Source organism: Lacerta agilis, chromosome 6 (assembly GCF_009819535.1).
Source record: "Lacerta agilis isolate rLacAgi1 chromosome 6, rLacAgi1.pri, whole genome shotgun sequence".
NCBI lineage: Eukaryota > Metazoa > Chordata > Lepidosauria > Squamata > Lacertidae > Lacerta > Lacerta agilis.
This window is the reverse complement of record NC_046317.1, coordinates 65,055,375-65,067,740: the sequence shown is the minus strand read 5'-3', so window position 1 is coordinate 65,067,740 and position 12,366 is coordinate 65,055,375. Positions and strand designations below refer to the sequence as shown.

The 12,366-nt window shown below is 39.0% G+C and overlaps 1 protein-coding gene across 1 annotated transcript; it reads left to right on the top strand.

Annotated features, from left to right (window-relative positions):
* The first annotated feature begins 6,314 nt into the window (after window positions 1-6,314).
* GDF5 (growth differentiation factor 5) lies at window positions 6,315-10,968 on the top strand. The gene is made up of 2 exons (XM_033153177.1): window positions 6,315-8,047; window positions 9,308-10,968. Exons 1-2 carry the CDS (start codon window positions 7,411-7,413, stop codon window positions 10,174-10,176), a joined length of 1,506 nt encoding a protein of 501 aa, XP_033009068.1. The 5' UTR covers window positions 6,315-7,410; the 3' UTR covers window positions 10,177-10,968.
* The last annotated feature ends 1,398 nt before the right edge of the window (window positions 10,969-12,366 follow it).

Genomic DNA, 12,366 nt, shown 5'->3' with positions numbered 1-12,366 from the left:
CAGTACCTCTGTTGGAATTGACTTGATGGCTGAGTTGTAAATTATCTCTTGTGAATTGGTTGCTGTAAATGTGTGTTTTGGTAACATTTAGCAGTTCTGATCATTTTTTGTAACCTGCCCTGATAGCATGCAATTAACATGTACAATAAATAATAATATAAACTACTTTTACAAGTACTGATTCTAATCTCTTTAGGGGCTGTGAAAACAGAACTGGGGTAGTTATTCCAAGTTAATTAACACAGACATAAAATGGGAAGTTATACTAGAAGCATTCTATGTGTAAGAAGGTATGCCTGAAGGGCCTTTTCACACTGGCTGAACAGCTGCTTGCTCTGTCAGCACACGGGTGTTCATATGAACCCCTCTTGTGAATCATACTACTTAAGCACAGAATTTGGTATATATGAAGAATTCAGCACCTGAGAATCTCCAGTTTCATGGTTTTGTTTTAAAGAAGTACATTTATAAACCTGATTGTGCCAAAGATTAAAAATGTATGAACACTGTTGAAATTTCAAAGCTGAGCAGTTCTTTACTCAACCAACAGGCCCTTCCTTTCAGCATCCATACCGTAATTGCCACCTTATTGCCTCTACATTTGACCATACTAGACTTCAGACATGGCAAAGCCTAAATCTGTTCACTGGCAGACAACTTTATTTCAACTGAACTTCTTTCCAAATAAATACAGTAGTGGTATCAGCCTCCCATTCACTGCAAACAGTTTCTGTCAGGCTCCATAGACTTCTTCCATCGTACAGTGGTACCTTGGCTTACAACCATAATCCGTTCCGGAGCTCCGGTTGTAAACCAAAACAGGTTGTAACCCAAGGCGCACTTTCACCAATGGGGCCTCCCCCCCCCAAAAAAAAATTGGTTGTAATCCAAAAAAAGGGACACGCACTTCCGAGTTTGACATGGTTGTAATCCAAAACTGTTGTAATCCAAAGCGGTTGCAAACCAAGATACCACTGTATTCTTTTTCCTGAAAAGTCTTCCTTAAAAATGTAAAATTTCTTCTGCCACACATTTGTCCTACTACATACCAGTAAGTACTATCTGTGTTTTGCCCTGCTGAAATTATGAATCCATTCCTTTAGATTTTTTTGGAACTCTTGTTTTTTCATATGAAGCATTTTTTTTAAAGTAACAATAAAATATAATTTCTCAAGTTAGTACTGATTTCAGAAGAAAAACCACATGGAACTGATCAGGAAAATATCTGGATAATGTTAACTTTGGCTCAAAGATGTAGAAGATTGTTGCATGTGCTTCAGATCTAGCACAAATTCTGTTGGATACACTCATGATTTCTGTAGACTGGTTGCAGCTTGTTTCTATAACGTTCTGGCGCTGCTGCAGACAAGCAAATCACATGATTCTGTCTCCAAGTTTCCATGCCTTGGATTATTGTACTCAGCCACTTGCTTCTTCAGATTCTTATGCTTCTGTTTGCATTAAGACACTAATGTTATTGATTTATAAGCCCAAGAAGCTGGAGACCTTGGACTCTGCTTTCCAATTATTAGAAATGTCATTTGTTAGACACTGCCAACAGCAACATCTGGTTTCTATTATTTAAAGGGACAGAAATTATTGGTAACCTTTTTTTGTGAATGCCAAAGAAGCCCACAGTATCCATGCCCCTGAGAGGCCCCTTTCTTCCTCAGGTCTCTTGTAACAACTCACAGAAGCTGTCAGTATCCATACTGTACCCTTGAGGGGCCTCCACTATGAGAGCTCATTTTAGAAAATGTATTTGCAGCCTTTTGGTTCCTTGGTCATAAAGGGCTACCTCTCAACTATGGCATAAAACTCACATCAGTGGAATACTTCAGCAGGTGTTCCCAGTAGCTGGGGAGCATGAAACCCAAGTTGTAGTTCTTTAGAATCCTGCAGAGAACTTTTTCTTAGCTTTATTACAAAGCAGAGAGTGTGACGTTCTAGTGCTGCACAACTTATAATTTCCTTCCAAAGAAGATGGTTGGCCATATGTCTTTTTGTGACAGCTTAAACTATTATCATATGGTGGCTTCCTAGGTTAGCAAAAGGATTTTTCTCTCTGAAACTAGCTAAACATAAACTCTGAAGAGCAGTGATTTGTAGATAGGAACCATTTTTAAAACTGCTCCCTCTGGAGTACTGTTGCAGTCTGAGTACATTGCCTGAATATATTTGCTAAGCCTCTTGACACTGAAACACACTATTCTTTCTTCACTTTTCTGTTTACTTTAGTGAAGCTCAAGCCCTGCCATAGCTAAGGTTACGCCAGGATATTCCATATAGTGAGACATTCTAAAAGTTTGCAATCATTCTTGGGCGCCATAGCCTGCTGTGGCATATATTTGGCATACATCTAGGCAGTCCCTCGGCCTCCACTTTCTGCTTGTACAATTTATGGACAGCTCCTATCATGAAGAGTTTCTGTCTGTGTAGCTAATGAAACTGAAGGTTTTGCTGTAACAGCACTAAACAGTTCTAATGAGACTTATTCCCACTTAATGGGTGGAATTGGTATGGTTGCCCAGGAACAAGCTTTGGTGCTGGAGATAGCCAGGGAAAAAAATTAAATGGCTAGAGATTTGTACTCAAGCACTGGTTCAGAAAACACACAGCCTCCGAAAAGAAGAAGGGAAAAGAGTGTGGAAATTGTTTCAAATTGTATAGCTAGGTGGGTGAAAAAAATGAGTGAGGTACCTACCAGTAATATCATGAACATATAAGAATTCGTTATGCTACCATAGGACGCTTCCAGACACGTTTATTGTGGGATCAGTGCACCTCATGCATGCAAGGTTGTGTGTGTGTGTGTTTGCAGTAGCCACATCATTGGCATCATACATTTTCCTCATTTAATCTAGATTTACCCTTCCCACAGAAAATCCAATCAATTAAGACAAATTTGTTGCCTGTTTACAACGTCTCAACAACCCATTTGCAGATTAAGACCCCGACTGGAAACATACAGTACATAGTCAATTCCCTCAGCAAAATGAGGAGGATAGTTGATGTGCTGGACTGAGAATGGCAAAAATCCAGCAGATTGAATGCTGAGAAACAAACAACTGGGTTGACAACTCAAGAGAGAACCTAGTGTTTGGGATTGCCTCTAGCAAGCAGTCCAAAAGTCTTAACTGGAGGACATTAGATTTGCACCAGCCTGTCTCCCCATTAATATGGGGACATCCCCACCCCAATGTTTCCCCACTTTAAATGTGGGTTGTTGTTGTTTTTTATCCTGGCCATTTCAAACTTTCCAAGTATTAAAAAACCCTGCATTTAAAGGGGTCAGGGTCCAGGCCAACACTAGGATGAGGGGTATGTCCTCATATAATAGTAGAACCCCTTAGGTCACATCCTCTGCAGGTGGGGAACCTGCAGCCCTCGAAAGGTTGCCGAATTACAACTCCTACCATTCCTGACCATTGGCTGATGGAGTCCAACAAGATCTGGAGGCCACGGGTTTTCCATTCCTGTTCTACTTAAACCACTCCTAAATGCATATTCTTCCCCTTCCTCTGTACCCTCTGCCTGTGTCTGACTTTAAAGTCTCTTGAGCCCAAGCAAGTCTACATCGTTCAGCTGAAAATATAGTAAGTTTTCATATTAAAATCTGGTAAAATGAGGATTATGGCTATCATCGTTTGCAATGGTTAGTAAGGAGATTGGGAAATGCCTTGCCTGGGGAGTCAGGATAACTGTATATGCCCTACTTCAGGCTTTTTTTCCCTCCTCACCAGCGTTTAAAATTCGCCAGGCACTAGGCGCATTTTGCAGCTGGCTATTGACTACTTGCGACCAAGTGAAGATGCCCAGGTGCCAGAATGGTGCCTGACGTCTCCACCATCTGGAGGTGCATGCCTGGGGATCCTTCGATCTTGACTGTTTTCACACACTAGCAACATATCCTGTAGAATTCTATTATTTATATTTTATTTGCACAATCAGAATGAATGTCAGGAACCAAAGTCATTGAAAAAGACAACTTTTGAGCCTTCTGGCATAAAAATGGCAACTAGGCATTCCGTTTTGGCAACTGTAACAACAGCTGTCAACTTTTCCCCTTTTTAAAGGGAAATTCCCTTATTCCGAATAGGATTCCTCGCAAGAAAAGGGAAAAGTTGACAGCTATGAGTAACCCTGGTTTAAGGAGCTATTTGGTGCCTAGTTTATATATCTGAGTTTCTAACACTGCACCTCACGTGTTCTTTGTCAAACTGCTGAAATTCCCTGTGCTTTAATTTCTAAAGAACTGCTCAGTCCCCAAACAGCTGCGTCAGCATAAAAAACTATAGAGCTCATTAGTGGTTTGAGGACGGCAATCTCTATTTGTACAATGGAGATCATGCCGCTTGCTCAGGCTATTAGAGCACAGTTAGTAAGAAAATTAATGTTTGAAGTAGTATTTTCTTTAAACATTTCTGCTTCTGGTCATGGTCAAAACCAACTGTTGGCAGGAAAAAATGGTTTAAGGATCAAATTACACCCTCAACCCCAATTAACACCTCCTTTATTGTTTGTTTTCTCTGAGCTGGTTGGGCTCATTCCTTTTTCTAATAGAAACAAGTCGCTTTTTTGACATACAGGAGAAATCTTGTAATTATTCTGAATTTAAAAACTTGAGTACATGTGACAAAGCTGTGGTGTTTCTGCAGCAACTGGGAGACTCAACAGCAAAGTCTGTAGTGCTAAGGTACATCAGTAACTTTTGCCATCCTAATAACAGCTTTAAATTGCAATTTTGTTTGGAGTTGGGATGGCATAGTGGAGAAGGGTTAACTCTCTCCAGCTTGCTTCCCAAATCAAATCAGTAATCCACCAGCTCTGCTTTGAATTTTGTTTTGTTTTTTGCCTGGCTTGGAGCTACACACACTTTTTTCCATTTTGCTTTGTGCCTTAAGGTTAATGGAAGATCCAGGACTTATTCACACTGGAGTTTAATTTTTTAAAACAATATTTTTACAGAACAGTTTTAATTGAACAACCTAAAAACAAAAAGTGAAAAAGAAAAAAGAAAAAGGTCTACTATATTATTACAAGAGTTAACAATAATATATATACAGGGTGATTCATAATGAAGTACAGTATACAGTTCCCATACATAGTAAATGGAAACTGTATACTTCATTATGAATCACCTATATACATTAGATAAGTATATATGGGATTGTAATTGTTAACACACTGAAGTTTAATGTGGATTTGAAGCTGTTTGTGTCTCTGTATTTTTGTCTGGCAAATGACACCTCCTCATTCAAATGGTACCCTGCACTCCTCCCTGCCCCCCATTCGGATTTTCCTGATATGCTAATCATCTGATAAGGGAATAAGATCCAATATAAAATCACATGTGATCCAACGGTGAAGGCATTGAAGCACATTGCATGGGCAAGTTTGTTTACATACATGGGCGATGTTTCACTGTGTGCCATCTATTGCCACACTTCTTCCATTTTGTTTTCATTTCGGAGTGACACACTTTTTTTTTACTTGCCTGCTCTTTTGCGCAAATTTGGTAGCTCAAAAAACTTATAATTTTATCTTAAATTAAGATAAATAATATCTGTGCACATGCCTACAGTGGACCACAGGTTTCTGGAAATGGTGGGTGGGGGAGTCCTAATCAAGGGGAGGAGACAGCAACACACTGTGTGAATAAATCCCATCAAACACCACCAGCTGATGTGGAGGGGGGAAATTGAGAGAGATTTCAGAGGCTTAAAAATAAAAGTACTCACATTTGAATGCACAGAAATATACACAGGGAAACAGTGACCCAGGTGCATATGAATGCCTAATGTGGACACCGCCCCAATCAGACATTTCCTGCATCTAAAGTAAATAAATAAAAACAAAAACAAGCATTTGACAAAGCAGTCATAACTTCTGAGCATATTTCAGCAGGTGATGTAGGCTGTGGTGCACAAGTTGGACAAGAACCCCTGACACATTCCCTATGCAGCAGAATTCATCTTGGGACCAAATTTTGTTGAGCAACATGTAAAAGATTAAAGATTCGAGATGCTCTTCATGCAGAAGACATTGCTCAGTGAAGCTCACCTGTTTTTGTTACAATCTAGAAGACATTATTTGCCCAATTCACGGTCTGCTTTCTCAAAGTTTATACTGTATCCTGTTTCCTGGAATCAATGCAGCAAGAAAGCTTCACTCCACATAGAGAGATATTTTTGATATATAGTACCTTCACAGTTCCAGCAGTCTGTTTTGTAATAGCAATTTTTATTTTTTTTTCTGTAAAATATCACATTTATACTAAGCTATTTTAAAAAGCTGTCTTTTTCTTTCACAGGAGCTCTAGGTTCCTGCAGGGGACACTGCTGCTTAAACATTGACTGATCCTGTTGAAGAGAACCAGTTAAATAAAAGACTCTTAAAAAGCTTTATGCAGCGCTAGCAAATATTCCCTTAGCTAGGCATTGCATGAGATTTTGCTTAATTTCTTAAAGACTTTTAAAAATATGTCATAATAAATGTTTTAAAGTGCTTATTAAAGAAGAGTTTATTTTGTTAATACTCTTGTTAACTCTCATCCTTTCATCACCCAGTGACAGAAGGAAATTGCTGCTAATAAAGGTCAGCGTCTATGTTCAGAAGAACTTTATAAAACATCTCTGTGAATTAGAGCATGCTTTAATGCATTTATTCCAACTGATTTTGTTAAAGGCTTCTACTTTTTCTCTTATACGGCTTTGTCTTGTTTAAAATGAGAAGTTCATTTAAGGCTAAAAGAGGCAACAAGTTGCCACTTTAAATTGCATATTCTATAGAGTTTGGGTCCTACAGAGTTGTTTTACATGAAGTAGAGTATGACTCATGCTAATGGAAAGGGCAAAGAAGACTTTTTAAAAGAAATATATCACACTTAAATTAGTTTAGACAGCATGACATCAGAGAGTAATTAAATAGGTTTTTGTTGGAATTCCGCTTCCAATTCCTGAGTTCAGGTTTGTAAAAGATTTCTGAGCACCTGCAGGTTTCTGTGTGTGAAATATTTTCACTGGAAGGGATTCAAAACTTTTTAAAAAACCTTTTAATACAGAGGCAGCATTACGCCATTCTTCCTTCTTGGAAAAAAAACCCTCTCCGATTTAAACAAGAGTCCTTCAAGTTTTTAGTCACTTTTACAGAAGAAAGGGGGGTGGTAAACTTTCTCTTTTCAAGAACAAGCTGCTAGCAGAAACCAGGAGAAGACCAAATTGACTAAATTAGCATTTCCACTATGGGACTGGATACAAATATTAAACAAGCAGATTTAAAGTGCTTTAAGCTGAAAATAAAACGCTTTCTGCTGACTTTGGTTCTTAATTTTTTTCATGCTTTCTTATGCCAAACTGGAGGAACCTTTTCTGATTTTTTCTTTGGTGGCATTCAAAGGAAGACCAGAGGATGAAAATCCTGCACTTTCTTACTTTACTGCTTTGGCACTTTAGCTGGTTTTACCTCGTTCTCATTTCCTTAGCGCTGAGTCCTGCTGAAGCAAGTCAAGGCAATCCAGGATCCAAATTAGGATTGTCAAACATAGATGGAAAAGAGAGAAACCCCTTGCCAAGGGCAGGTACATTTAGAACGGGAAACCATGGATATAGTACTGGGAATTCAAAGTCTAGGGCAAAAAATAATAATGCGCAAGCCGGAGTTCTCTTGGCAAAGACTGATGAGTCAAAGAAGACTCTCTCTAAAGCAGGGAGCACAGACAAAAAGGTAGGAGTTCAATCTTCAAATAGACAATCAGGAATAAGGACGGTGACCCCGAAGCTACCGAACTTTGGCCCCAAGGCCCCACTGAAGAAAACCGGTACCAGCAATTCAGATGCCAGCTCCTACAAAACCAAAAAGACTAAAGAAGCTATTGCCCAAAGGGAATCTAAGGAGGCATTCAGGCATCCTGCGATCACCCCACATGAATACATGCTCTCCCTGTACAGGACTCTTTCTGATGCAGAACGGAAAGGTGTTAATGGAAGCGTAAAACTGGAGACTGGGCTTGCCAATACAATTACAAGCTTCATAGACAAGGGGCAAGGTAAGAAAATAGAATGTTTGCCTATCTTTCAAGTGTATGAAATCCATGTCAGAAGTTGAAGGGCAGAGGGAATCTGTATTTCCAAAAATCTTGGCAGACTACAGGCATTTTCATCCTTGCAATATAGATTTAAAGAGCATTTTTCACATCAGCTTTTTGGTATGTTTACAGTGACCAAACAAAATGGTCATGCTTTTATCTCAGTGATATTAATAATTTTAGGATTGTGTTGTTGGTGGTTTTTTTTTTTTTACAGTGAAATAAAATGCCATTATTTCCTGCAGAACATGCTACTAAAAGTGTATGATGGCAGTATATCTGCTGCAGCAAACAATACCCAATTAGTCCATTTCAGCTAAAATACCAATTTAAAGGGTTAGACTTGGGGAGGAGAAAAATCTTGAGTCTTTCTGATTTTGTTGTTTGTCTGTTGTTATGAATTGAACAAATTTAGATATACCTTGTTATAAGAAATAAGCAGGAGATTTAATATTTCAGTGATGTCTCCAAGACCTCAGGAGTCCATCCACATTCTTCCTTAAACCCTCACAGGGCCCCACAGCAACTTGTGAATGCTGGATGGATCAAGTGACAGTGCTGCTGGGTGCACAGGTCTCTGACACACCATTGGAATGAATGATTTGTGCAACCGTGCTTGGTAAATTTAGCTTGGATCAGTCAATGGATCATACAATTTTATGTTGAGAGTTGTGAAGTCATATAAAGAAGTGTAGAGTGATTCAGAAGAGATGCAACCCAACTTTATCTAAACTAAAGGAAGTGTCATGCTAATGGACAACAAAGACTGTCTCTCACACACTTTCTCTGTGTATCTCAATAGGAATATAGTATACTGTATAAAAGAGAATGTATGGTTTCAAACCCTAAATCAAGTGACAGCACATAAGTTACCAAAAGTACAATAAAACAAAATGTATTAAATTTGCAGTCTGGAATCTTAATACCAGATGCAGTCCAATGGAAATTAAGTACTATTGATTAGCCTTAATGTACTGTCTGATTAACTTTGGGGGACAAGAACGCAGACTAAAATAATGCAGAAATATTTCTATGTATGAATTGCAAGTGTTGTTTTAGTAAACCTCCATGAAGTATGAACTTGTAGCATTTCCGCAGTGTTTTATAATTCCCAAGGCTGCAAACTAGTAGTGAAGGTAATTGTATATTATTAAGAGAAATTTAGATTTTAAACAATTTTCTGTTCAATATACATACATCTCTCCCTCTTTCTCTCTTTAGATGACCGTGCTCCAGCTGTTAAAAAGCAGAAATACATTTTTGATATCAGTGCATTAGAAAAAGATGGCTTACTGGGGGCAGAACTGCGTATTTTAAGGAAAAAACCTTCTGACAACTGGAAGCCTACTTCTCATGGGAAAACATGTCAAATGAAACTATTCAGTTGCTCCACAAGCAGACAAGCATCCATCCTCTTGGACTCTCGGACAGTCAACATCTTAGATACCGCAAAATGGGAAGTCTTTGACATTTGGAAGCTTTTTAGGAATTTTAAAAACTCTGCTAACTTGTGTTTTGAACTGGAGGCTTTTGAAAGGGGAAGGCCTGTTGATTTAAGGACTGTGGGATTTAACAGAACAGGGAGGCAAGTCAATGAAAAAGCTCTCTTCTTAGTATTTGGTAGGACAAAGAAAAGAGACTTGTTCTTCAATGAAATAAAAGCCAGATCTGGCCAGGATGACAAAACTGTTTATGAATACCTATTCAATCAGAGAAGAAAGAGACGGGCTCCTCTAGCAACTCGGCAAGGAAAGAGGCCCAACAAGAATCTGAAGACAAGATGCAGCAAAAAAGCACTTCATGTGAATTTTAAGGATATGGGCTGGGATGACTGGATAATAGCCCCTCTTGAATATGAAGCTTATCATTGTGAAGGACTTTGCGAATTTCCTCTTCGATCCCATCTGGAACCCACCAACCATGCTGTTATCCAAACGTTAATGAACTCTATGGACCCAGAGTCGACACCTCCAACTTGTTGTGTTCCGACAAGACTGAGTCCTATTAGCATCCTCTTTATTGACTCTGCTAATAATGTAGTCTACAAACAATATGAAGACATGGTAGTGGAGTCATGCGGCTGTAGGTAGCAGCAGCGCAATCTCTCACAGTACTAACTGCAAAGCCTTTCCTAGCAGTTGACAAAAATGAACTGACACAGATCAGCACTGTGATATCACTCAGAGTGGTTTGCGCTGATCGATAGCTGTTGTGGCATCTGTCACAAGCAATGCATTGGTTGGCAATTAATGCAAGCCTGTTTTGCTCTGCTGCCTCTCAATTGCAGCACCCTACTATCAGAGTTCAGCGGCATGGAGGACTGTGTAATATTGCATACCCTATGGTGGCTGAAATTCTGTTTGTGGTGATACATTGTTCAGTTGTTCCCTGCCATACATCAAACCATGCCTCCATCATGCTTCTTGTCTGTCCTGTTCAACACTAATTAGCAATTGTATGCAATGCTGTTGTGCCACATTCGGAGAGGCTCACAGCTGCCAACACAGCAGCTTGAAATATGCTGAAGTAGCCATTTTAAGTCTTGGATCAGCTCATGGTGCCAAACCATAGAAAATGTTGTTGCATCAGTGCAGCATCTGTTGCACTGCACCTTAAATGCTTGTACTAGTGATGCGACTCATAGGACCAAGCTGTATGTTTTCTAATAGCTAGAATAGATTTATAGAAGAAGTGACATGAAAAATCTACTGAAATGTAATTGTTTTTGTATCTACCTTTTGGACTCATTCCAACACTAATTTATTACTTCCAGACTCTGTTCTAGTTCAAGACACTTTGCTCTCTGGAGCAGAGCTTCAAATGGTGCTCCAGATACTAGAGTCAACACTTCTGAAAGTCTCACTGCGAAATGCAGATGTCAGTTCCTGCCTTCATTTATCCACCAAAATTCCTCTGCCTGAAGCAGCTTGATTCACTTTGACACACAGTAGGGCAGGCCTAGAGTTGCACAGACTCACCCAGAGTAACAACTTTCCTATGAAAACCTTCTTCAAAGGACATTTAATTTTCACATGATGCAAATTTTTGAATTTCTAAGGACATTGGCAAATTCAGTGCAAGTTGCTTCTGTACATTTTCATTTTCTCCTTCTGGCACTGTTTTGAAGCCTGAACAGTAATAATCCATCTTTGCAGGATTAATCCTCTGTTTTCATCATCATATATATAACTTTCATATGTGCTTTAGGATATCTCTACAAAACGGTGGACAAGATTCACATAATGAACCCCATTAGCCCCATTTGTGCAATGGAGCATTGCCTCATCTCCTATTCCCATTATCAAAAAAAATTGACTGGGGAGGGGGTGTCAGAAGAACCCCCAGAACAGCAGGTGGAGAAAGGGGGAGGGGTATCATTCCATCTGGTAGCCAGAATGCTTGTACAGATGGAATCACTGGAAGAGCATGTTTAATTCTACCCACAGTGTTTAAACTAACTAGTTTAACACAAATAGTTATGAACAACATTTCATAATTCTTAAAACTGTATATTTACCAATAAATAAATAAATGTTGAATTTGTTTTAAATTGTACGTATTATACATGGATTTAGAGAACTGCAAACAAACCTATTTCTTTCAATGTATATTTTATTTCAACTTCATATCTTTATTAAATATCCATGTTTTTCATGTTAACGTTCAAACTGTTGTATTATTCTGCTTCTAATTCATGCTGTTCTCTATTGCTCGTAGTAAAATAACACCTTAAGATGTACTAAATTATTGACAGTGTTAAGTGTATCTAGGTGCCATAGTTACCATAAATATAATTTTATTTTAAAAAGCTCTTTGTTTTGAATGTTTTGTTCAATTAATGAAAACAAAAATAAGAGAACCTAGGACTGAGGCGGGCTCTGTTTCTGAGCAATTATGATTTTGTGAAAATGTTTGATTGCCAGCAGTTGTATCTTCTCTAGAGGGTTTGTGGGTGAGGAAATTGCTGTGGTCGTACTTGCAATTTATACCCTTGGAGTGGCCTAGAGGAAGGTTCTCTTGCCAGTCTACCTCAGGGCTCAGGCAATGCCCCCATCTTCCAGCCAGAATCTGTTATTGGCTCCCACCAGCACATTGAGAATCCTATTGGCTCCTTCCCACTGTGCTAGTGGCACAAGAAAGCCCAATGCGAAGAGTGGCAAGTGAGGGTTTATGGATTACTAATACATTTGATGTACTAGTACCATAAGTCTGGTTGCTTCTTTCACTTGAACTCAACAAGGTAGAAAAGGGGGAAACAATAACCAGTTACAGTGGTACCT